At 40.3% G+C, this 26,969-nt stretch overlaps 1 protein-coding gene across 4 annotated transcripts; it reads right to left on the bottom strand.

The window, feature by feature from the left end:
* Positions 1 to 1,705: 1,705 nt before the first annotated feature.
* Positions 1,706 to 26,960, bottom strand: SPART (spartin). Of its 4 annotated transcripts, XR_007772191.1 has the most exons (11): positions 26,809 to 26,953; positions 20,496 to 20,607; positions 18,340 to 19,172; positions 16,787 to 16,984; positions 15,689 to 15,793; positions 11,492 to 11,621; positions 9,504 to 9,698; positions 7,273 to 7,431; positions 7,091 to 7,181; positions 3,933 to 4,274; positions 2,140 to 2,221 (listed from the first exon to the last, which is right to left on the bottom strand). XR_007772191.1 is itself a non-coding variant. In XM_050937241.1 (10 exons), exons 3-10 carry the CDS (start codon positions 19,168 to 19,170, stop codon positions 4,214 to 4,216), a joined length of 1,770 nt encoding a protein of 589 aa, XP_050793198.1. In that variant the 5' UTR covers positions 19,171 to 19,172; positions 20,496 to 20,607; positions 26,809 to 26,953; the 3' UTR covers positions 2,130 to 4,213. The 4 variants fall into 4 exon arrangements, 3 of the variants coding, with proteins under 3 accessions (XP_050793197.1, XP_050793198.1, XP_050793199.1); XM_050937241.1 differs by having other exon boundaries at positions 2,130 to 4,274; XM_050937240.1 differs by lacking the exons at positions 3,933 to 4,274; positions 20,496 to 20,607; positions 26,809 to 26,953 and having other exon boundaries at positions 1,706 to 2,221; positions 18,340 to 19,215.
* Positions 26,961 to 26,969: the final 9 nt, after the last annotated feature.

Genomic DNA, 26,969 nt, shown 5'->3' with positions numbered 1-26,969 from the left:
AGCGTTACAGGATTGGCAACTTAAATAACATTTTGCCTGCTCCTGAAGCAGCACACAAGACTAAGGTCTAGTCTACACTAGAAAGCTATACCAGTAAGCAAGCCCTTTTAGTGGAGACATACCTTTTACTGGTCCAGTGAGCAAAATGATCTAGCCCCAAAAATGATTTATGCCCATATAACTGCATTTAGAGCAGGGTATTTGGCAGTACAGAAATCTTGCTAAAAACACCCCTATATCCCTAACAGACACTTCTATGCCAGTAAAAGTTGCTAGTGTAGAGCTGGATGAAGGTTATGATCTGGACTGTCACATTAGGAAAAATCCAATTTTTACTTCTCACAACAGAAAATGCACACAGTAGCTCTGTATCCATAATAATGCTAAGCACACACGTCAATTCATTTTATTTATAATCTAAATTCCACAAGACACTCCAAGAATTGCATCAAGTTGTTACGCTCTTGGCCTCATGCTTCTCACCATCCCCAGTTACAGGCACGTAATAGCTGTGCAACTGCACTACCTTCTATTAATCCATTAGTATAGACTTTGCATTTATTCATGAGTCTGACCCAGTCACACAGTTAAGTCATTTTCTGCAATTAATGTGAAGGGCAGTTTGTAAATGTCATTTTGTTTCCACTACAGGTTCAATCAAGACTGGAACGGATAGCAGCTGTGAAGCCCAGTAATGATGTTTTGAGTCAGTAACAGAGAATGACTTGAGTTTTTCATATGTACCACACTCCTGTATACTACACAAAGCTGTTATAGAACAAAAGTGTACGAGAAACATCAGGACAGTTCATGTCTGAGTAGAAAGTAGGCAAAAAGTAACTACTTACAAAAGCAGCATGTATATTACATTCATGGGGATGATTTTCAGAATTTAATTTTTCATTGTGTTCATGCCCATGAAGTCATGCCCTTACCAAGACCGAAAGCTCATTTTAATAATTGTTGGCATTTAATACTAGATTCTGAAGTAGGACAGAAACAAAAACTTAACATTTCAAATACCCTGATATTCCATTAGAGGGCAGTAATACCCAATGTTACGATACATTAGAAATCTTTCTAAAGACACTGCAGTTACAGTAGATAGATTGTGAAACACATGCAGTGTAAAAGGTCAGTGAAAGCCTTTCTATAGAACAATTTTTTCATGGATAGAGTCTCACCCTGATTTTTTTTTTGTACTACAGAATTAGTTCTCCTCTCCCTCCCACCCCCCACGGGAAAAAAAATTGCACAGAATTATTGAATTCTCTTTTTACTGCCAACATGTAAGTATTCTCATTATTTTTGAGTTGGTTCTCTTGTACAGAGAGTACTTGTCACCCTAATAAACAGTGTGGTTTAAGTCTTTGGTTTACATAAATATTTGTTTTGAAAAGCATTTAACTTTAAAAGGAGGGAGGCTACCTGAGGTTCTCTCTCATTTCTTTTAATATGACTTTGGTTATTAGCTCAGCTGCTATTTAAATGTTAGCTGTCCTAAAGGAATTTCTCTAATCTTTAGAAACTAAAGAATGGAACCCAAACCTAATATTAGTGCATATAATTAGGAGATGACAATTCTGCCTTTGTAAACTCAATTAAAATTGGAATTAATAAACCATGAATCCTATTAGATTTATTCAGAGTACCAACCCTTTTTCTTTACAAACAGTGTTACAAAAATACTCAAGACAAGTTCATATTTCCATTCATGGTACTGTTCCATTTTAATTAAACTCTTTTTTGAAAATATAGATTATGGAGATTTTATCCTGAACGTACTACATGTAATTCCAAATCCATATCCTTCCAGTGGTCAGACTGATACATGATGCAGAAGTGCTGAATGAAGGGTACTTTCAACTCAGAGAAAATCACTAGTTTTATGCCTTCAGTTTTCTCAAGTATGTAAAGAATTAGTTTTCGTAAAGACAGTTATAAAAATAAATACTTATTATAGGTTAGCATTATCCCATTACTTTAAAATAGTAAGTTACATCCGTACTGTAAGGCTTTGGGAAATGAAATGTTTTATCTTCCATCCTTTTTCTCCTTTTCTAGTACTTTATATTCATCCAGCACAGCATAACTAGTCTCTTTTGCAGTTTTCTTCACTATAGCTTTGATACCAATGTTGTCAATGTTAAATGCTGTCACACCAACATTGATTGCAGAATTCATAGCGTTGTCTGTAGCATGGCCTGCATCATCCCCATACCTTAAGAAACATCATATTTGTAGATATGAAAATACATTTTAAAATTTAATACAAGTGAAGTCATCTGTTCATTCAGTTTTCCTTATGTGCGAACCCTTGGTACCCATGCCCACATGGTTGTAAATCTGTTTCAGTATGGGGTCTTCACAACAATACAGCTATGGATAGTAGCAATTCACTCCTCTTGAAATCTTCACTCCCAAAGCAATAGCTTATGCATAGCACAAAGAAAATGAAAGAATCCAGATCAAGTTTGACCAGACTTTGCTTAAATATTTAAACATCAAAATTAAAAATTTTGAAAATTCTTATCCATTATGGCTGCTAATCTATCACAAGGCTTATTAATTCCATAACTTTCTTTTCAAGTGTCAGAATACCAACTACGACCCTGTTCTTTTCTCCAGGAGTTAGGTGTAAACCAGGGGTTCTCAAACGGGGTCATGAGGTTATTACATGGAGGGGGGGAGGGTCGCAAGCTGTCAGCCTCCACCCCAAACCCTGCGTTGCCTCCAGCATTTATAATGGTGTTAAATATAAAAAACAAACAAATGTTTTTAATTTATAAGAGACGGTCACGCTCAGAGGGTTGCTATGTGAAAGGGAGTCAACCAGTACAATAGTTGAGAACCACTGGTGTAAATGGTATTGGGCGACGAAAAAAATCTAACTGTTCCCCTACAGGTGTGAATAAAAGGAAGTGAGATGAATTGGAGACAGAACAATGGGAAGAGAGAGTAGTTCTACTAGTTGGAAAGCGTCAGTCAGTAGTGTCCTGGTATCAGAAGATCCTGGCAAGGGGCGGTATTAGTCCAGCATACTCAAAGATAGGTCTCAGTCCTGGGCTGTGTTTCAGCCTCTTTACACTGCTCCTATAGCCGAAAGAGGCAGGTAAGCAACCAGATCTCCCCATTTAGGAATTTCTCCAGCAAGGTAGGGCCAGCATAACACATCCCTGTATTGGACCAGCACAGGGGAATGGCCAGAGCACTCAGCAATCCAGCTGTTCCAAGTTGCCACACAGCCCCTTCGGATGCATTGTCGCCATGCATAAAAAAGAGCAGGCCAGAAATAGTCTTCGTTTTCCCAGAATCCCAGCAGTGCTAAACCAACTTTGCTTCACCATCTGGGCTGAGCCTCCTGCAAGACCCAGCTCAGAGAGAGATTTTTGTTTGTTTTTTTTCGTTTGTTTTTTTTTAGTGTGGAGGCAATGTATTATGTTAAGGACCCAGACTTTGGTTCTCCTATCAAATATGAGAAGAGCAGCCCTGTCTACTGAGGGCTGGACCAAGCACTGAAACTAAGTGAGAAAAAAACCTCATATTTGTATTTAATATTCTCTGTTAATAGAGTAGCAGCCTTAGTCATGATTATGGTCTAATTTGCAGATCACAGAATTAGTTGACAGCAAGGAGTAAATATTTGCCAGTTTGATTAGTTATTTCCTCCATTGATACACTAAATAAATTTGCCGCAGCATCACTGCAACAGGTAGCTGTACTGATTATAGTACATCCAATGCCAAAGTGTAGTCAATTTAGCTTTCTTCCTAAGCCCTATATACAAGATTTGATAAATTGATTCTTCACCCCAGCTCAAAATCTGAGTGCCTCAACTGAGAGAGTTTTTGTTTTTAAATGTGTCAAGATGCACTCAGATACTAGAATGAAGGACACCGATATAAGAACCTAAGTAGTTAGAGGCCACTTACTTAACTTGTACCCAAACAGAGCTAGTAGTTCTGCAGCTACATTCAAGTCCAGAACACTTGTAGCTTGGTGGAAACCTGACAGTGTTCCTTTAACGTCCATTATGCTGATTTTTACAGTTGTCTTATAGAAAAGACAGTTCTGCCACCTAAACTGAAACCAGCTTAAAAAGATCTCTTGTAGGATTTTAAAACATGTTTGGATAGAGCCAAATGCAAGAGATGAGGGGGAATCTTCAATTATCAAATACTGTAAGTTTTAGTTAACTGCAAAATTTAGCTACTTATTGCTTGTCACTCTTAGTGGCTGTTGATAGCTGATCTCCATGTTTCCTATTTTTATATCTAAAATAAAAACAAACATTAAAATTATTTTAAATGGCAGCAGAGTACTAATACAGCTCCTCCAGCCACTTCCTGTTAGAAATAAGTATGACAGTTCATTAGGCATAAGATACTGTTAGACAGCCAGGTAGCAGAACAGTCTGACTAATCAAAACTGCATCACTAAAGTGACATATGGAACATACACACAATACAAGCCCCAATGAGAGTGATGATTACTCCTACACCTTTGGGCATGTCTGAGAAACATGCTTAATCTATAGATCTGTAATAGCAATATCTACTAATATTTCCAAAGCTCTTGCAGATATTTATAAACACATTTCTGTACTCCCCACTCTGTAGAATAAAGTAAAACTTGTTAAAAAAATGAAATGTCATTGTATCCAGGGTGTAAGACTAATGATCTTTCCATGCCCCCTGCAGGCATTATGCCCAGCCTACCATAAGCCTTAATGCATTTCTTGCAGCTGCCTATAAAAGACCCATCACCAACCTGCTTGCCATCTCCCCAAAATGCATTCCAGGAGTACATCCACAGCCTCTAGTCTGAAATGCAGAGAACTTTAACTTTTCACCAGTGACCTCTATTCTATATTGTTTGTCTACTCATTGTCTTATCTGCTTCTTTGTGCTCTTCTGATCTGTTTGCATTTACATGTACCTCTTTGACCTGGCTGCTGCTAGATCATCTGTCACTGACTCCATTGTTACCTAGGTGCCTTTACTGAAGCTCCCAGTTCTGATCATGCCTACTGTATTGTTTTCCAGATCAACACTTGCACCCTTTCACCTTAGGTCATCATCTTTCCAACATTCCTTTTCATATCTCCCAGTTTGTAATTTTCTCATCTCTTCAGATGTTCTCTACTATCATCTTTCTTCCCATCACGGTAGTACCACATGCTCCTAAATCCTCCTATCCTTTCTGCCCCCTCTTACTTGTCTCTGGCAAGATCTGTATTTATGTCCACCCTAACTTTGAACAGAGCATTTAATCTCTCTACTGCTGAGGCCTATGTTTTAAGTTTCCTTAACTCCCCTATGTCCTCCTTTGCACCTACTTGTAGCTGAAACTCCTTCCTTGTACACCAGATTATCTCATCTTCATCTGAATTTTTGGTAAACTTTGGTAAACCAAAACAGTGAAGACTCAACTAGAGTTAGAAGTGACTCAAAGTTTGAAGTATTTTAGCTAGACAGGGTTGTTTGTTTTTTAAATAATGTTGAAATACACACATTAAAATCTGAATAGGATTTCTCCCTACATCTCTCAAAGTTGTACTAATTTAGACCACAGAGTTAAAAAAAAAAAAAATCCATTAGGGCAGTGTTTTTCAAATGGGTTGTGGCATGATAGGCACACGGTTGCTCTGGTCAACACCACCAACTGGGACGTTAAAAGTCCTGTTGGTGGTGCTGCCAAACTAAGGCTCCAAACTGTACCCTGGAAGCGGCCAGTAGCAGGTCCAGCTTCTAGGCAGTGGGGCCATGAGGCTCCATGCACTGCCCTCCACCCTCAGAACCGGGTCTGCACTCCCATTGGCCAGCAACTGGCCAATGAGAACTGTGGGGGGCAGGGGGTGGTGCGTGTCTGCAAGAGTTGGGCAAAGCCACTTGTGTGCCTCCGCCTAGAAGCGGGACCTTCTGCTAGCTGCTTCCATGGCGCAGCGCAGTCCACAGCGCCAGGACAGACAGGAAGCCTGGCTCTGCACCCCAGCTGCACTGCTGACCGGGAGCTGCTCAAGGTAAGACTGAACCCCAACTCTGTGCCCTAATCTCCTGCCCCGACACCCCCCCCAAACATGGAACCCCTCCTGCACCCCAAACCCCTCATCCCCGGCCCCACCCCAGAGCATGCATCGCCAGCCAGGGCCCTGACCCCCTCCCACACCCCAACCTCCGCTGCAGCTCAGAGCCCCCGCCACACCCTGAACCCCTCCTCATTCCCAGCCCCACCCCACAGCCCTCACTCCTGCACCCCAACTCTTTGCCCCAGCCCTGAACCCCTCATCTCCAGCTCCGCTGGGTCGCAAGCACCACAGTTTCTTCAACTGAGTCCCTAGAAAAGTTTGAAAACCCACTGCCTTAGGGACATTTACTCAGTTACAACTGTATATACTCATTCATTAGCCTGTTCGTTTATAAGCCGACCCCACAAGTAAAAATAGCAAAAAAACTTGTATGACCCTTTCATAAGCTGACCCTATGTTTCTGGGGTTGGAGGAAAACTTTTGCTCCTAGCCCCTCAGGGTAGGCTGCTGGAGGGTCGGGAAGTTTTGTTTACCTGGAGCATTCATAGGCACAGAGCCCCTCAGCTCCCAGTGGTCGCAGTTTGCCGTTCCCAGCCAATAAGGGTGCATCACTTCCTGCAGCTGGGAATGGCAAACCGCAGCCACAGGGAGCTGAGGGGCTCCGTGCCCGTGAATGCTCCAGGTAAACAAACGACAATGTATTAGATATTCAGTTCAATGATTCCATAGAGTTTAAAAATCACCACATTTTGGTGTGGACCCATTTATAAGCCAACCCCTGCTCTTTGATGCATCACTTTACCAAAAATATTCCATTTATGAACGAGTATATACAGTAATCAGATTTAGGTAGAAGGCAAGCCTGTCACTATTCACTTACAACAAAATCATTTACTGTATACCTAGTGCAAAGAGATTTTATTCTGTATAGTAAGATTTGCTATAATTTTGTAAAGTCTAAAAGTTTAACGAACAGGCATATATGCTGGCCATTGTTCATACATGATCCTAGTTTATAGCAGGAGACAAACCGGTTACTAAGCTGATAAAAATGTAACTTACTTGTGCTGGACAGTGTGAACAGTCTCGGTTGAAACACTATTAGCAATGCATTTTGCTGCACTTTCCAAACCTTGCCATACTGTTGAAAACCCTATAAATATATTCAAATGGTTTATTTTAAGCCAACACATTGCAAAATGAGAGTTATGTAGCTTGCAGCATGCATTTAGAATTTTTGTTACCTTGAATTCCACTTGCTGCTACAACCATGGCACCATCAAAAGTGGACTTTCCATCTTTGTCTTTCTTAAGCGACTCAGGAACCAATTTACTCCCATGCTTCTTCACATGTGGGGCTAACTCTTTTCCAATACTGCTTGCTATTGAACACACCCCTTCAACTAACACAAAAAAAAGTATTCAGATTGAGTCTCAAAGTTCTTGTTAAATGGAGAAAAAAATATGTTTGGTTGAATTCAAAGTTCTATTAAAGTCTAAAGTTGTTACAATTTTATTCTGTTCATGAGAAAGAGGCTTCTAAATTCATATTTAGGCACCTAAATAGAAATGGCCTGATTTTCAGAGATGCTGAGCAGCCCCAGCTCCCATTAAAAGAGGAAGGATGATCTTGTGGTTAAGGAACTGGACTTGAAATCAACATCTAAGTTAATCTCTTAGTTCTGTCATAGGGCAGGTCTACACTTACCACTTACGTTGATATAACTTACGTTGCTCAGGGGTGTGAAAAAGCCACTTTTTCCAAGTGAGGCAAGTTATTCCGATCGAAGCACCAGTGTGGACAGTGCTATGTTGGCAGGAGATGCTCTCCTGTCGACATAGGCCTGGTCTACACTGGGTGGGGGAGGAGGGGTGTTGATGTAAGATACGCAACTTCAGCTACGGGAATACCGTAGCTGAAGTCGAAGTATTTTATTCTGACTTAACTCCCATCTTCACTGCGCAGGATTGACGTCTGCGGCTCCTCGTGTCGACTCTGCTGCTGCTGCTCGCTCCGGTGGAGTTCCTGAGTTGACGGGAGCGCTTTCGGGGATCGATATATCGCATCTAGATGAGACGTGATATATCGATCCCTGAAAAAAAAAAAAAAAATCGATTGCTACCGGCTGATACGGCGGGTAGTCTGGACGTACCCATAGCTACACCTCTTGTGGAGGTGTAGTAGTTACGCTGACAGGAGAGCTGTCTCCTTCAGCATAGAGCATCTTCACCAGACACAGTGCAGCTGTGCCAGTGTAGCACTTCTAGTGTAGACTAGTCCATAAACTTAATCTGGGGCAACTCTCTGTGGACTCAATTTCCCATCTGTAAATTGGGGATAATACCTCCTGGCCTTTTTTTCTGCCTTGTTTAAATAGATGTAAGCTGGTCAGGAGGGCACATACTGTCTCTTACTTTCATGAGCTCCTCCAGGTGACTAATACCCAACTCACTGGGTCCTAGTTGTGGTTGGGGCCTATACGCACTACCATAATAATGCAAATAATAAGAGAATGAAATCAATAGGCACTGGGGTTGCTCAACACTTCTGAACACTAGGCCACTTCTAACTTCATACTTAAAATTAGGCCTCTATTGAAATGTCTAAGCCCCCAGATTTTGAAAAAACAACAAAAACACAAAAAAACCACACACAACACACAAAAACCCCACCACTCTACACTGGTACCTCTGTGTTTTGATAGTTGTAGAGGTTGAAGAGGAGTTCAGCTATAAGCTTTAAAAACTGACATTAACATCTAAACAAATAAATAAAACCAGCTCCTTTTGACACCAAAGGTAACAGTCAATTTTAGCCATTTAATTCAACATGGAGAGTCCAATCTAACATTTTAAAATAAATGTAAAATTGCAGAAATCCATGAAATATATCAGAGCAATATGCTTGATCTTTGGATGGGGGTGGGGAGGGGAGAACAGGACAAAAACCACACACACACACACACCCCCCTACTTGCTTTCTAAAAGGCCAAATATGGTATGATACTTTGGGGCTAATTCTGATCTCACACTAACGATAACCAGGACTAGCCAAGTGATCCGTAAATGGAGGTCAGTTCATTAACTCATCTAGCTACTGCGCTTCAGAAACCCGAGCAAACAGGGTGTGTTTACAGTCTGCACATTCAGTACATTTTACAGGGGTCAGCAACCTTTCAGAAGTGCTGTGCCGAGTCTTTATTTATTCACTCTAATTTAAGGTTTTGCGTGCCGGTCATACATTTTAACGTTTTTAGAAGGTCTCTTTCTAGAGAGAGAAAGTAAGTTTTTAAAAATGTTTAAGAAGCTTCATTTAAAATTAAAATGCAGAACCCCCGGGGCCAGTGGCCAGGACCCGAGCAGAGTGAGTGCCACTGAAAATCAGCTTGCATGCCACCTCTGGCACACGTGCCATAGGTTGCCTACCCCGACAACACAACATCTTTTTGCAGAATTCAGATGCAGTACATCTTACCCAAAAACCGGCTGACTTTTACAGCTCCTCCAGTTGCTTGTTTTGCTACATGCAGCCCCTTTGCTACAGTTGGATTTACTTCCAAAGGTTCTTCTTCTGGCTGAATGTGTTCTCGCAATTTGGAAGCTCCTTTGTGGATTGCTTTGCCAGTGTATTCTGCTCCCTTGACCAAACCCCAACTCAACCAGGATGCTCCTTCAAAACAAATTATCTTATTATGTGTAGTATTTACAGACTGGACTTCTGGTAGTATTTTCTCCTTCCTCCTAACATACCTAAATTACACACCAGTATTGCAAATGGCAGATGTACTTCCTCAGTCAGAGGTGCTAGCACAAATGAATTTCCACAACTCTTCTTTCTGCTGCCTCCCCAACCACCACATTACCTCCAACTTGTCTGATTTCAGTCACACCTAGCTAACCCTCATCCAAGCCTCAATATAGACCCTGCTCCAGCATGGTTAAGTAAGAGACGGAGAGAGCTGAGTGTTATTAGCATTCATTAACCCTCCCACCAGAGTCACACACTGAACAGGAGGTGTGATCAGCAGGAAAGAACTCTGGGAGCATAGGAACAGTTACCCACAACTACTCTGCACTCTTAGAAAAAGCAGTACTGAGTCATTCAAGGGCAGCTCAGTTTGCCCCCATTAGCCCACAAGCAAGCACAGCACAAAGAAATGCAGGCCTAATGTACTGGAAACATGATTCGATAAACAGACAAATTTATTCTTCTGTCACCGTATACCTGGAGTACAGAACCATTACAGAATGCTTATCTTTTCTTTAAGAATCAGATGCCTGTTTTCTCTAATATAATCATAAAAGAACTAAAACAGTTTCATTTCAGTGGCTTGAATCATTCAGGGCTAGATCCACAAAGGGATTTAGGCACTTACGTCCAACATTAGATTCTCAGAACCTCCACTCAGATACCATCTAACCCTGTAGGGGTCTAAGTTTCTGCTGGTGGTTGGCATGCACACAGCTGTCTAAATCCTGATACCAGGTGCCTAACTCATGGTGGGATCTCAGATTAGGTGTTCCCCACCAATCTCACCTCAGAGAGGGACAGTCTTAGGGCATGCTTACTGGATCAGGCCCCACACAAAACAGTGGAGATGGTGGTGCCCCTCATACTGTATATCTGAGTGGTTAGAGCATTCACTCAGAATATGGGAGACCCAGGTTAAAATCCTCACTCTGCGAGAGAGGAGCAGGGACTGTAACCCAGGTCACCCTGCTCTCAGGTGTGTGCCCTAACCACTTGGCTATGCAGTAGTCTGGAGTGGGGTGCTCTCAGCTTCTGCAGTTGTTCCACTTTGTATAAAATAAATATTCGTTGGGTCAGAGAGAGATAGACTCTACAGCCCAGTGCTTAGGGCACTCACCTGGGGAGGTGGAAGACCAGGGTTCAAGTCTCTGCTCCAGTTAGAGAGAGCGGGCACTGAACCTGGTGAATGCTCTAACCACCTGGCTATTGGGTGTAAGGAGGGAGAGGGCATCATCTTCTCCTCTGTCTTTGTGAGAAGGGTGCCTAGGCAAGGTCAAGCCTATGTCCAAGAGAGAATTCAAGGCTGTGAATCCTGAGTGACGGGAGGCGCCTCCCTCTGACTCAGACTTAAGTGCCCAACTCCCTTTAATGAGCTTGATTGAGGTCATACCCCTTCCTCCAATTTCCTATTAGCACAGAGTTGGGGAGCCACCTAAACTAGCTATCTATAGTGAATCCCAATTTTTAGGCGTCTAACTCTCCCCATGCATTGTACAGGAAATCTAGGTGCCTTACTCAAAGCTATGGATTCAACTACATGGCTGGGTGCCTAAAGTCAGGCACTGCAACAGAGCTTAAGTAATCTTTGTGGATCTAGCTCCCCTGCCCCACAAAATGTTCATCAGCAACAATGCCTTTAAATCAAAATATAGTGTTTAAACACTACTAGCAGGACAATTATATTAAACATAAATCCCTGATTCTGGTAGTACCTGACAAGATTCCATGGGCTACTTTCTCACTCCACTCAGGTAACTCTCTTTCTCTCTCTCCTCCTTCAGGCTCTGGTTGGATGCGTACAGTCTGGGCCAGGTTAATCACATCACTTGAAGCTTCCAAAGCCTAAGGAATGAAATTCACATTCATGAAAATAAAGTATTTAGCAAGCTACCAAGTTATCTTATTTAGGTACTTAGATGGTCTCCATTAATCACAGCAGCTGAGATCAAGATTTTTAAAAAGGTATTTAGGTGTTACTCCACTCAGTGTTATAAAGCTGAAGTGACTTAGGAGCCAAAGCCTCATTTTCAAAAGTGACAAGCTCCTACATCCTGGTGACCTTTTAAGGAGACTTTAGACATTGCTCTGCATGTTGCAATGCCTAATATCTTTAAAAACCTGGGATTAAGTTACTTATTTCTGAGATAAATTAGCAGAGAATGGATGAAAGCCTGCGTGTTGCTATGGGACAAGGAAGAGATTCAGTGACTTTCACAGCAATATTATTTTTAGAAACTTTTCTAGTAAGCATTTTAATTAGACCAAAAAGTCTACAATTTTTGTTTTAAAGTGGAAACTTACTAACAAGAGTGCTTGGCCAATTAACAGAACCGAGAACTCTATTTTGGGGGTTTAATGGACATGTTTCTATTTTTTCTTACATCTTTCCATTTTATTTTTTTTAAGAGGGAAGACAATGCTTTGCTGCTGTTAGGTATGGGAGCTGCAGCCCCATCTGTTCTCTCTTTGCCCAGACAGTCCAGCTGCAACAACAAAACACAGCTTTGCTGGGAATTTGCTCCCTCTTCTCTTTCCCTCCCAAATTTATAAATAAAAAGGAAATTTATTCAAGCCCTGAGCTGCTGGACCATTTACAGACTGGCACAGCCAGGAACACTGCAGAGTGGTGTATGATGCTGCCTTCTCTTCAGGCCAAGGGGGGCTGCTTTACCTGCCTTTATCTCTAACATTCTAAAGCCTTTGGATTAGACTGCAAAGTTTGTCAGTCACTCAGAGGTAGCAGTGGCAAAGACCGGACTGGCTACTACTTTTCATAAAGCAATTTTGTTGCAATTAATAGGATTAGAATCATAGAATATCAGGGTTGGAAGAGACCTCAGGAGGTCATCTAGTCCAACCCCCTTCTTTGGGCAGGAAGAATCCCCAGACAGATTTTTGTCCCAGATACCTAAATGGCCTCCTCAAGGATTGAACTCACAACCCTGGGTTTGCCAGGCCAATGCTCAAACCACTGAGCTGTCCCCATTAATATGATTTTACTGTGTAATGGACTTTACTTTGACCCTCCTGGTATTTAACTTTACTAGTATTATTTACTGTTAAAATTAAGTTGAGTTAAAAACTCGCCTTAATTTTCTCTGCCTTCTTTAGCTAGAAGTAATCTATAGAGGTGAAGAGAGGATTGGTTAAAGTTCTGAAAGAAAAAAAGATTTGTCTAGGACCAATGGAAAAAAGAATGGTCATTACCACCATCCAGGAACAGATATCAAATAAGGCACAAAAATACAAAACAAAATAATACTAGACAGGAGAATCTGAGGAGTGTATTTCAAAATAAAGTAAAATGGGGGCATGGAACAGGACTATTACAGTAGGAGTAAGGTGAACAGAGAAGAAGTCCAAAAATAGATGAGCTCTTAGTTTTTTGTTGAACAGCCAGAGATACTAAATAACACGCTACTGGAAGATGAACATTGCAACATAATCTGTATGATTTGCATGCGGAGATTCACCTTCAGTATTGCCCTACTATTCTCATGTCAGTGACTTTAGTATATTAGTCACAACTCCAAGAAAATGACCAATTATTGTTTGATAACAGTATAGGATTATACATCCCATTTTTGAATGTGCACACTGTCTTGTATGTAAACAATTAAAATACCTGTTAGAAAAAAAACACATACAAACTATAAAGTAACTTATCTGGGTGCAGCTGTATCGTTGACTAATCCTCTACACTGTAAGCTCCTTAAGTGAGTCATTATAAAGCAAAAATAGATTGTTTTGCAATGTAGAGTAAAACTCATGTTATTTTGTTAAGACATGACATATAGTTGCTAATTATGTCCTCATCAGTACTGTATTAAAAGGGAGGGGGGAATAATTTAACTAAACATTCAGAAGCCAACAAACAAGACTCTGTAATGCTTCCCCCTGCGCGCGCACACTTTATAAATGCCACTAAAGTTTAGATGATGATTTCTAGAATCTTTTAAAATTAGACAAGGCAGTATTAACATTTATTTTGGATTTGATAAAACACTTTAAAATGGTCTTAAAAAGTTGGTTGCCAACACAGCAACTTTAAAGATAAATGCTCTTCTAAGAAAAGCTTCACAGTCAAATCCTATTTCAGCATATTGCTCAGAATTCTTGAAATTGAAAAGCACTGTCTCCTCAATGAAAGAAATAACTTAGAACTTTATGATAGCTCATAAGTACGATCAGCCAGTCATTACAGAAAGCCAAGAAATACTCAACTCTTCCATGATATTATAAGAGTCTCAAGTGGATTCTCTCAACAACAAACATTAGGCCACTTGGTTAGTAGAAAGGAGGAAGGGAGACAATATTTTGCAAGGTCAGGGAGTGGGATTTACTGATCATGGACACTGATGATAAATACCACCCCTGGCAAATACACAACAATATATAGTGAATACTATATATTTTTAGTATTAAATCAAGACCACCAGTTTATGAAGTACTTAAAAAAAGAAAAAGAAAAGAAGTTTTACTTTCCTAGTAAATACTGAATCCAAATATACATGTTATTCCAAGAGGAAATATCCCTTCATGCATCTGCCTACATCTCAGATCTGTCTCTTGCTGTGTTTCGCTTTTGGATTTACATAAGGCTTCATGTCCCATTTGTCTCCTTCCAAACCCTTTCCCATGCATTTCTCTACGTTGATCCCTAAGGAAGGAATGCCCTCACAATTTGCCAAGCCACCACACCTACTACTTTCGTGTCACAGAAGTAGTGACTTTCTAATTAAAAAGATGAAGTCAGTGTTTTGTTGCAATTTACCTTTTAAGTCATTCTCCCATGTTTTGCATGTCATTCTGTTAGACAAGTTCTTCAGAACAGGGACTAGCTATTTGTATGTATTGCACAGTGCTAAGCATATTGTAGGCCAGGGGTAAGCAACCTATGGTACGCGTGCCAAAGGCGGCACGCGAGCTGATTTACAATGGCACTCACACTGCCCAGGTCCTGGCTACCGGTCCGGGGGCCTCTGCATTTTAATTTAATTTTAAAATTAAGCTTCCTAAACATTTTAAAAACCTTATTCACTTTACTATATAACTAAACTATTGTTGTATGTAAAGACTTATAGAAAGATCTGCTAAAAATGTTAAAATGTATGACTGGCACGTGAAACCTTAAATCAGAGTGACTAAATGAAGACTCGGCACACCACTGCTGAAAGGTTGCCAACCCCTGTTGTAGGCACTAAATATACATTACTCTCCAGAGTAAACACAACAATTTGGTAACATATTTTGAGTTTACAGACATCTGGCAGCCAGTTCTACCAAAATTAGAACCTTTATAGAAATACTTGTTAGAAGGCTGACAATTTTGAGAAAAATTAAACTCCCGTAAATGGGGTTCTACAGAGAACACATTATAATTGAGGGAATCTATTTCCTCTTTCTTAATTGTGTTATTTTTAATAAGTTATGTCATATTTCTTTAAAATTCCTAAAATATTTCCCCACTCATCCTCTTCTCCAGAGGTCCTTTGCATCCAAGCAGGCTGACTCACTGTCAGCACTAAACAAGTAATAACCCACAGCAGAACCTTGGGAATTTCCCCCACTCATTGTTGCCAGCATCCTTCTAGCAAATATTGTTGAGGAGGTGCTCAATGCTATCATGTAATCACAAGCATACTGATTACAGAATGGAGTTGGGATGTTTTCTTAACCAGAAGGAACTCCCTCCCAAGGGGTAAACTCTGCAGCATTTCAAAGCCCTTTTAGATTAAGGGGCAAGACCAGAACCAGAATTCACCTTTGTTGCAGAGCACTCCACCACCACCGGCTACCACAGAAGCCCATGTGAGAGTTTTAAACACTATAAAAAAAAGTTACACTTGTTACTCAATGACAATTTGCATCTTTTATCATTGGTTTAAAATCACTGCCCTAGAATTTACCTGGACTCTGAGGTCAGACATCTGTTTTAACATATCCTCATAATGTTCTCTGTCAGCTGCTGCAAGTTCTGAAGATAATCCTACTCCCTCATGGGATCTTGGCACCTGCATCATCATATCAGGGCAAATTAATAGATTCATGGAATTTTAAGGCCATTAAAGGACCATTATGAACATCTAGTCTGAACGGCTGCATAACACAGACCAGAGAAATTCACCAAGTAATTCCTGTACTGGAGGAAGTTATTTTTCCCTGCTAAGTAATGCCTCAATCGTGCAATGCCTTGCATACAGGATCCTGTGCCAACATAGTGCTGCACTGAGGTTAAAAGGATTTTACATTGGCCAAAGGGGACTCCCTGGACATAACACTGCAGGACTGGGTCCTTGATGAACACTATTGAGTTTGAGTTTTGGCGGTAAAAGAAGAAGAGCATATCTTTTAGAAAGGCAACCAGTGCTGATTTACAGCCTCTAAGTGATGATGGATTTACCAATGCTTCATTACCCTCACTGCTAAAAATCATCTTATTTCAAATTAGAATTCTTCTAACTTCAACTTCCTGCCACTGGATCTTGTTATTTCTTTGTCTGCTAAATTAAAAAAAGTCCTCTAATATCAGATATCTTTTCCCTGTGTAGGTGCTTATGGACTGGTCAAGTGACCTCTTAACCTTCTCTGCAGTAAGCTAAGTAGATTCAGCTCTTTAGAACGCTTCTGTTCAAGCTTGCTTTCCAGCTCTCTAATCATTTTTAAAGTTCTATTCGAACTGGACACAGTAGTCAAGCAATGGTCTCACCACTGCTAGATAACAGTGCCCTTCTACTCAATATTTTCCTGGAGAATCATATTAGCCTTTTTTGGGAACTCACTGCTTTCCATGATATAGTCCCCCTCATCCTTAAATACTGCCTCCAATAGTGTTTTTCTAAATGTATTACGTTTGCATGTGGCTGTACTAAAATGCATATTACTCTGCCCAGCTTACCGAGTGATCCAGATTACTCTTATGTAAGACCTCAAAGTTATGCTTGTTATGCAGTTACAATTTGTTGCCTCTTTTATCCTTGGTTTAAAACTATTGCCCTGGAATTTACCTGGACTCTGAGGTCAGACATCTGTTTTAACAGATCTTCAAAAAGCTCTCTGTCAGCTGCTGGGAGTTCTGAAGATAGCACTACTCCCACGTGGGATCCTGGCACCTGCGACATCAAATCTGGGAACATGTAGACTCCAGTATTACAGCACAGAACAGGAGACTGGTTGCACATAAGAGGATACAGCCAATCACAAACCTGAAAATGACAAATACATTTGTTTGTATAAATTGAAGAATCAGGCTTTTTCTGATACACCAAAAGTAATGTCAGTTGAAGGGTAAAGGATCTGTACAGATTAGCATCACAGACTCCAAGGTTCCCATGTTGTTTTATTAAAAAAGTCTCAAATGACCCTGAAAAGTGTATTGTTGGGACACAGTCTCAACAGACTGCCACCAAAGTTAAATAAGGAACAAATAAAATTCACTTCCACAAGGCTATCACACAGCATAGCAGCCTTTTAGTGAGCCTCAGGAAACACAGCATCAGCAGTAGAGGGAGCCTTATGCCAAACAGGTGCTAGATTTACAGTCCATATGGCATTCTGCTCCAATCAGAACAGGTTTACATGACACAGTGTAAAGAATGGGCATGGATGCCCATGAGCTATCTAGAGCTTCTAGTGCTGCTAACACTTGTGGAGCTGAACCAGTGGTGGGAATACATCCCTCTTGTAGACAAGGATAAGGAGATCCAAACAAACAAGCTCTCAAAAGAAGAGACTGACGTTGGAAACCAAGCTGGAAAAACAGTACTAAACGTATACAAGGAAACAATGCTGCACTGGCAAGAAAATGGACTAGATAACCTAAAAAGTCTGTTCCATCCCTAGTTTACATAAGTAGGTTGGACATACACCACAAATTCAGAACTGTGGTTATCCAAGTAAACCACACTGGCATGGTCAGCTAGAAAGTTAAGTATCAGAGGGGTAGCCGTGTTAGTCTGGATCTGTAAAAGCAGCAAAGAATCCTGTGGCACCTTATAGACTAACAGATGTATTGGAGCATGAGCTTTCGTGGGACATGCATCCGATGAAGTGTGTATTCACCCACAAAAGCTCATGCTCCAAAACGTCTGTTACTCTATAAGGTGTCACAGGACTCTTTGCTGTTAGAAAGTTAAGTATTTAAGTCCATTTTAAGCTGACCCTTTATACACAGATTCAGTTAATGCCAATATATCATTCAATAGGTCAAATTTATCTGAGGAAAGGGAAAACGAGTTCTATAAGATCAAAAAAAGTGTTAAAAGCCAACCCATTCCAAATGAGCAATCCGTTGAAACGTTTGGTGTTCTAGAACTCTCAGACAAAAGAGCTATTTCTTCACAGACACAACAGCATGTTTTAGTGGCATCTATGCGTACAATAAATGTACAGAGAACTACTCCTTCACTAGCTACAGGTTCTTTCAAAGTAAAGACAAGAGAAGGTTTTGGCTTAGAAGTGCAGGAGCCCAAATGGCTCAGATTACGAAGTTCTAACACATATGCAAAAATTGATAACAGACACAATGTATTCTAAAGTTAAACACCACACCAACTGTTACCTGAAGAAACGCAGGGGGACGATTCTGGGCCATTGCACCATCAGTGTCCAAGAACTTCACAATGCGCAGGTATCCAGGATACGAAGGAGCACTAACCTGCCCATCAGGACTCACAAAGAATATCTGTACTCCTTGGGGAATCAGGATCAATTCATCTGCATCTACTCCTAGACTTTCAAGGGCAGGTGGCTGAGTACATTTTGTGTAGTAGTCCTCTCCAACTGATGAAAACTCCCCAGAGTCTGTACCGTAAGATACAGTATAGTGTCCATCAGTAGCTTGAGGGGTATACACAGGAGGAGCTTCATGTGGTAGAGAGTGAGCTTTTGGAGATGAAGGACTCATAGCTGGAAGTTGCCCTTTGCTTGTAGTTGCAACATTTTCATTTTCTGCAGGCGGCGCAGATAGTGGAATGAGAGAATAAGGTGCAGGGGGCCTTTCTGGCTTTTCATTAGTGGGAATCACTGGGTATAACTTGGGCTCCTCTAGAGGCACATCCATTGTGATGGCATTAGTTTGCATTGCAGGGGTATTTTGTTCTAGAATATTCATTCGAGTTCTAACATTTTGTAAAGTCTCTTGCATCTTTTGCTGCATTTGTCTAGCAGAGTCCCACTGGGATCCTGTACATTCAGGACCTTGTGATGGAATGCTAACTCCTCTAAGCAAGTGGTCAAGTCCCTGCTTATAGTAGTTCCTTGCTTCTTCCTTTTGACCCAATTCATCTGTATTCAGTCCTTTATTGACAAAGATAAAGGCTTTCTTGAACTCTTCTTTAATAGCTTTAATGTTTGCATCTTCTAGAATAGCAGGATCCTGTTCTTGTTCCATGACTGCAAGTTGGAACACAGTGTTAACATGACTAAGTGTAGGCATACCTTCCTGATCCTTATAGGCATCCACTAAGAACTGTTTGCAGTCAATTAAAAGACACTTCTTATAAAATAAAACTTGTTTGTTCAAACCAGTATAATAAAATTTTACAGAGCACTCGAAATCGTCTTAGCTCCAAAGTATCTATCTGCATGGTCTGATCTGTTCTATTAACATTTCTGGTTAGCCTTTGGATTAGCAAATAAGATTCCAGCTCATTGAGGACTCTCATCCTGTATTAATCAGGTCTGACTAATCCTAAATGAGGAGTTTATACCACAGAGGTGTTTACTTATTAAAATGGAGAAAAACTGTGGAAAGGGTTTATGTTCCAGAATATTTTATAATGACAGAAGTGTATTTCCAATGGATATATATACACAGACCCTCCATTACTAAAAATTTATGATGGTTCCCTATCTTCATTTATGTCAACTCAGCACTTCTTGGTAAGTGCAGAAAGATACAAAAACAAAGAAGTGCAACTCAAAACAGAAGGCAACACTATATTTTGAACAATAGCCGCAATGTATGTTTTCTAAAACTAGTTTCATTTCTCTTGCTGATAGGTTTAGTATACTGACAAATACTATTTTATAAGAAGTTTTTACATGTCCAATTCGGATATAACATTCTGAACAAGATCAATTTGTTCACTTTGTACTTCACATTACAATGTCTTTGCTTATACTGTAACTAGACCCTCAGTTTTTACACTAATCAACTGTTTAAGTTAGCTAATGTGTGACCTTGCAAGGTGCTGTGCACCCTCATCATCCAGGGAACTCAAAGATTTGGACGGTCCTGCTGGGTTTCAGTTCCTGCAATTGTAAATTGTCTATGTCAATTATTACTGGTCCAAAAATTAAGCACCAGAAGAGAGCACAGACTCCTGATACTACATTTGGATGTCTTAAAAATCCTTAACAGCAGCAACAAGCAGGATAAGTTTTTTAATTAAATATTTGGATTTTTTTTTAATTAAAAATCCATTTTATGTTAAGTATTTATTTTAAAAACAAAATGTATTTAAAATTAAATTTGAATTGACAGCAACTTACGTGAAAGCCTACACTCACTCTACTTTATCAAATATTTCAAAGACATAAAAAATGATGAGCTGAATTAATGAGTCCTCCTCATAACGTTTAATGAGTTAAAGACTATTTTTAAATGTTATGAGGAAGAACATTTAACTTTTGAGGTCAAGCTTTATAAATATGACACTAAAAGTCATTTATTTCATTTTCATTCTTTATAATGGAGGAAAAATTGGTCTTTACCTTTTTCCAAATGGCAGTCTTTCAGTTTCTGTTGTGCTTTTGGGTTAATTACTTTTGTTTTTAGTTTTGCAGACTATTCAGTCATCTAGCATTCTTCAGAGTATAGCCTCTCCTGTAAATTTCAACAATTAGAGATTAAATGAAAATACCACATTTTTCCCAACCAATAAAAATACTTCAAAATGCTCTTTTTGCTTTTTAAATTTAATTCCATTTTCCATCCAAATTCAGCTGGACACAAACCACGAATAAATAGTTCATTATCTAGTAAATAAGAAATACAAGATGCACTATTTTAATATAATGGAAAAAACAACAGAAATAAGAATCTAAATTAAGCTATGTAATTGCCTAAATAAATATATATAGTTGTAGTTAATTCTCCTGGTTAGCAAAAAAGTACCACATCGAGCATCCAGGCTACAGTTAGTTTGAATAATCAAATCAATATGTTTTAATGGTTTATCAACCAGTGACAATGAACTTTTCTTTGGAAAAATAATTTAAAGAACAAATGGGAAACAATTAAGGTGACCAGACGTCGACTATCCCAATTTTGAGGAGTTTGTCCCGTGTCCCGACCAGAGCATGGTTGGGATGCTATTTGTCCTGATATTTTGTTTCCTGGTCTTTGGCGGCAATTCAGCAGAGATCCCTTCAGTCACGGACGGTCTTCGGTGGTATTTCGACGGTGTGTAATAAACCTTGCCGCCAAAGACAGAAGCACCCGCCGCCAAATACTGCCAAAGACTGTCCGCAACTAAAGGGCTCTCCACTGAATTGCCACCGAACTCTTGGATGGGTGAGTGGTTTTAAAAAAATAAAACCCACACACGGTCTCCCCGTGGTGGTCCCAATATTTTCCCCTTAACATCTGATCACCCTAGAAATAATTATAGTCATTTAAATAAATGTTTTCTGTTTGCTGATTTAAATCCACTGAGAGTGAAGGGAGAGGGAACAGATTAGGAGACTGGTAGAAGGGGGACAACAAAGTAAATGAATGTGAGGATGGACTGGAGGGAGAGAAATTGCACATGAGGATGGTTCATTTTCTTTAGGTCAAAATTTAAAAATTTGTTTTAAATTTGTAGTGACTGTGCTTCTGATTTTACAATGAGACCCATTCTGAGGTCAGTGGGGTTCCATGTGAGAATGATTGAGTGGATTCACATACAAGGCCACAGCCTGTTATGAGATTTTTTGTGTATCTTTCAGTTTTCACTTTTCTCTTATGCTAATGATTTTTAACTGAGAAAAGGCATAAAATATAATCCCAAAGCAGTAGTTAAACTGAAATAATGAATAATATAATCCAATATTTTTTTATCAGCTCCCTAACTTGTCTATAGGAGTACAGCACTAGCACCACAACACTACTGCTACTGCTGCCCCTTTACTGCAAATAGATCTGCAGGAAAAACTACAATGTCAGCACAAGCACTGTTTACACAGCAGCTGATGCACACACTTGTGCAGCAATAGGGCTGCAACAGCAGGCTCTGTGATTCCAACCAGTGCCACACACTGTGATACTAGTTAGAAATGTTTTATTCATGGTGTTAATATGAATAGTCAATTGATTTTATATTTTGAATCTATTGTTGGCAGCAGTGCATTCTCTGGTGTGCAGCCACACAATATGGAACTGGGAGCACCAGAGGCTCAGTGGAAAGCCATTCTACTGGACACCTTCTGAAGCCATCTTAGGTAGTTTGAGGAGGGAGAAATTCAGAGATTAGGCAAACAAAGACTTGCTAGAAATGTCATGATAAGTCCAAAGGATACAATTTAGTGCCTGTACTTCCAGATGTATACATATACACTGTCTGCCTATCTCAGAACGTCTGCATTTTACTGTGTGCTTAAAATCATTTTAAAACATCCCCAATATATGATACCTCAATCTAGTAGGTGGGTCTAGTAAACAGTTTGGATTTAAAACTTTAAACTAAGCATGAACTAAAAATCATTTTGAGGAATGGGATCTAATTTCCTTAGGATGACTATTTCATTTTCCCTTTGCTGACAAGGGAGTTAACAAGTTTTTGTAAGAAGATGGTTAATTTGGGCCAGAGATTTATTCATGAAGATATATGGAAAAGCTTCCATGCAAGGAAATACTGAAAAGATTGGGCCTGTTTAAAGAGGAAATGAGTAAATGGGGATATGATAGAGATATTTAAAATTAGTATTATAGAGAAGGTGAAAATCAGGTGCTTCTGTTTACTCTCTCATATAAGAAACATTCAATGAAATTGGAAGGCAGCAAACTTAAGGAATAACCTGCTCGTATGAGGCCAGGTCTGTCTATCACACATACTTATCACCACAGTATCTGAGCAACTCACGATCTTTAATACATTTATTCTCACAACACCTTTGTTATGTAGGGAAATGCTATTATCTTCATTTTACAGAAGGGGAAATGAAACACAAGGAGACTAAGTGATTTGACCAAGGTCACATAGGAAGTCTGTGATGAAGCATGGAATTGAACTCATGTCTCCCCAGATCCTAACCTAGTACCCAACAACTGTTATACAACCTCCCTGGGGCATCAAACTTAAAACTGATAATAAAAGAAAATATTTTAAGCAGTGCACAATTAACGTATGGAATTCATTATCAGACAATATCCCTGTTAAACATAATCCCAAATATATATATACACACACACAAAATGATGGGGTCTAAATTAGCTATTACCACTCAAGAAAGAGATCCTGGAGTCACTGTGGATAGTTCTCTGAAAACATTTGGTCAGAGTGCAATGGTAGTCAAAAAAAACTAACACAATGTTAGAAAACATTAGGAAAGGGACAGATAAGACAGAAAAATATCATAATGCCACTATAGTAAATCCACAGTACACCCATACCTTGAATACAGCACGTAATTCTGGCTGCCCTACCTCAAAAAATATTAGAATTAGAAAGCAGGTTTAAAACATACGGAAGCACTTCTTCAAACAGTGCACAGTTAACCTGTGGAATTCATTGCTAGTGGAGGTTATGAAGGCCAAAAGAATAACTGAATTCAAAAAAAGAGTTAGGTAAATTCATTAATGGCTATTAGCCAAGATGGTCAGGGACATAAACCCATACTGTGGGTCCCCTTACACTTCTGACTACCAGAAGCTGGGTCTGGACAATAAGAGATGGATTACTTGATAATTTCCCTGTTCTGTTCATCCTGCTGAAGCATCTGGCACTTTGGTCTGACACAGTAGAGTCATTCTTTATGTTACCTTGAAGCCAAGAGGTTAGTAAGATTCAAAAAAGTTTTAGTCCATTCTGTGACTGAGAATATCCAGTTTTACATTAGACAGGCCATTAGACTCAATTACATTAGGCAGACAGTTAGAGATTTAAACGCTCATGTTCCAAGGTATAAACCAATCACTAACTGACAGGAACAAGAAAGAAACTTTTCCTATGAGCAGGTTAAACTTTAACTGTCCATTGCAGGATTTCTTTCAGCTTCCTCTGAAGCTTCTAATACTAGACACTGTCAGGGACTGGACAAGATGGACCACTGGACTGATTGGGTATGGTAATTCTTATGATCATGTAAATAGAAAACTTTAAGGCTTCCAATACAATTGACATCTGACAGTTTACAAGCTGGCTCATGCCTAAATAATTTCTTCACACTACTTCTCTCCCAACCCCCACATTCCACCCAAGTAGCATGATGACTAATACACCCCCTTGGGTCCTACTACTCCTGTTCTCCAGGCTTTTCCCATACTGTACCATAAACTGGAATTCTCTCCTGACCCAGGGGGCCATAGCACCAGCCTTTCCTCCCAATTCCTCCTCAAAACATACTAAGAACATAAGAACGGCCGTACCAGGTCAGACCAAAGGTCCATCTAGCCCAGTATCTGTCTACCGACAGTGGCCAATGCCAGGTGCCCCAGAGGGAGTGAAGCTAACAGGCAATGATCAAGTGATCTCTCTCCTGCCATCCATCTCCATCCTCTGATGAGCAGAGGCTAGGGACACCATTCTTTACCCTTCCTGGCTAATAGCCATTTATGGACTTAGCCACCACGAATTTATCCAGTTCCCTTTTAAACAATGTTATAGTTCCAGCCTTCACAACCTCCTCAGGTAAGGAGTTCCACAAGTTGACTGTGCGCTGTGTGAAGAACTTCCTTTTATTAATTTTAAACCTGCTACCTATTAATTTCATTTGGTGACCCCTAGTTCTTATATTATGGGAATAAGTAAATAACTTTTCCTTATCCACTCTCTCAACATCACTCATGATTTTATATACCTCTATCATGTCTGACGAAGTAGGCATTCACTCACGAAAGCTCATGCTCCAAAATGTCTGTTAGTCTATAAGGTGCCACAGGATTCTTTGCTGCTTTTACAGATCCAGACTAACACGGCTACCCCTCTGATACTTGAGTAGTTTAGTATCATCTGCAAACTTTGCCACCTCACTGTTTACCCCTTTCTCCAGATCTTTAGGAATAAATTGAATAGGATTGGTCCTAGGATTGACCCCTTGGGAACACCACTAGTTACCCTCTCCATTCTGAGAATTTACCATTAATTCCTACCCTTTGTTCCCTGTCTTTTAGCCAGTTCTCAATCCATGAAAGGACCTTCCCTTTTATCCCATGACAGCTTAATTTACATAAGAGCCTTTGGTGAGGGACCTTGTCAAAGGCTTTCTGGAAATCTAAGTACACTATGTCCACTGGATCCCCCTTGTCCACTATTTCTAGGAGGCTTTTAAATCGCAGTCCATCTCCCACTTTCCATCACCATTTGAGATTAAAACCACAGAAACAATAAAGACATGACTCACTTGACTTCATCTGCACTGCCTTTAGTAGGACTAACACTCCTATTACCTATAGGTTGGGTAATTACAAAGTAAACTGAGCCTGATATAAAAAATGGCCATCAGATTTGGCTGTCATCATGGAAAGAAGTTACAGAAGAAACATCACTAATCTTCTCTCTTTTATTAGCAGCAAGTCTGACAGATAGATATGAACCACTCCCACTCCAAACTGCACAGCATAGTTCTAAAAAAAAAAAAAATTTCAAAACTCAAACCATTCTGAGAAGAGCTTTCATTCTAGATTACCTATGAAGCTGTAGCTCATTTTAGTTAACTTATTGTGTTTCAGTGAAATACTCTATCCATTCAGTGTCAGTTTGAGAGCACCAAACAAACATATTTAACACAGCTGGTACGGACCCTAGATTTTCAAACATCTCTATGGTTCAATGCAATTCAGTACTAATATACTCCCAACACCTACATGAGGTAAATCAATTTTACTATTCCCATTATTACTAAAGTTTTCAGAAGTGTTCACTAATTTTTGAGTACTCAGCTTTAGATAACTTGGCTTTCTGCAGTGCTGAGGCATCACAACTCCCATGGGAACGCTTAGGAGAAAAGTCTGGCAAAGTTACTTAAGCCAAAACAAGGGATCAGTATTAGACAGGAATTTAAGACCTATGCTGTGTAAGTGTAACCCTTCTCATCCTGACTCTGCTTACATAAGTAAAACTGCAAGATTATTTTTTTAAATGATTGTTTCATTATTCTGGTATAAGTTTTCAAATCATACAGGTACTTTTAAACATGTCAGTTGTATCTGCAGACCTTTTGGGAATGGGTGAAAAAGCTAAAAAATGAACCTGTGTTAACAAACAGAAACTGTGCAACTTCAAAGTTACGTTTAATTTTCCTGTACTCTGGGGCTTTTTTTTTTAAATATATAATTGGCTTTATTAACTTTTTGTTCTGTGTTTCAAGTCAATAAAAATGTTGGCAATGTCAGTTAATAAAGTGACTTGCAGATTTGTTTTGTGATGCGTGAGGTCAGTTACCAGTTTGTTGTCCTAATGTTTATAAAATAAGTGACCACCACCACAAGTCTCTGGGTGGGTGTGCCTACCACTTCCAATGTTAATCCGTGTGTACTGGGGCTGGCAGTGGAGGGGTGACAAGTCAGCAGGAGGGAGCTGGTCCGTGACCACAATGGCACCTAGGGGCTCCCAACTCCCTCCTCACAAATGTGGGGGAAGTAACCCCCAGCTCCACTGGGTCTCAGCTAGAAACCGCCCCCCATAAACAAATGCAGGGTCTGCCCAGGGAGGAGACCCCACAACTGACAGAGAACGACACAGGAGCAGAAGAAACTGACGCCGCACCAGCCCCACAGCACCAGGGAGTCCCCCCACCCCAGCCAGGCACAGAGGACCCTTCACCCCGCTCCCCACCCGCAGGCGGGCTCGCCCCTTGCCCAGCCCCGCCCGAACCCGGCACTCACACGGAACTGGAGCGGCCCGCCAGCAACCTGCTCCCTCTGCGCCACTATCGCAGAGATCCCAGCTGCCCTGAGAATCACGTGACCGCCTGTCAGCTGTTCCCATCCCTCATGCGGAGGCTTTTGGGCGCTGGGCAGGGCCCTTTACACGCCCTGCGCCCGCC

The sequence above is a fragment of the Gopherus flavomarginatus genome, chromosome 1, assembly GCF_025201925.1.
Source record: "Gopherus flavomarginatus isolate rGopFla2 chromosome 1, rGopFla2.mat.asm, whole genome shotgun sequence".
NCBI classification, from domain to species: Eukaryota; Metazoa; Chordata; order Testudines; family Testudinidae; genus Gopherus; species Gopherus flavomarginatus.
The sequence above is the reverse complement of the archived record's forward strand: the minus strand, read 5'-3'. Positions and strand labels throughout refer to the sequence as shown.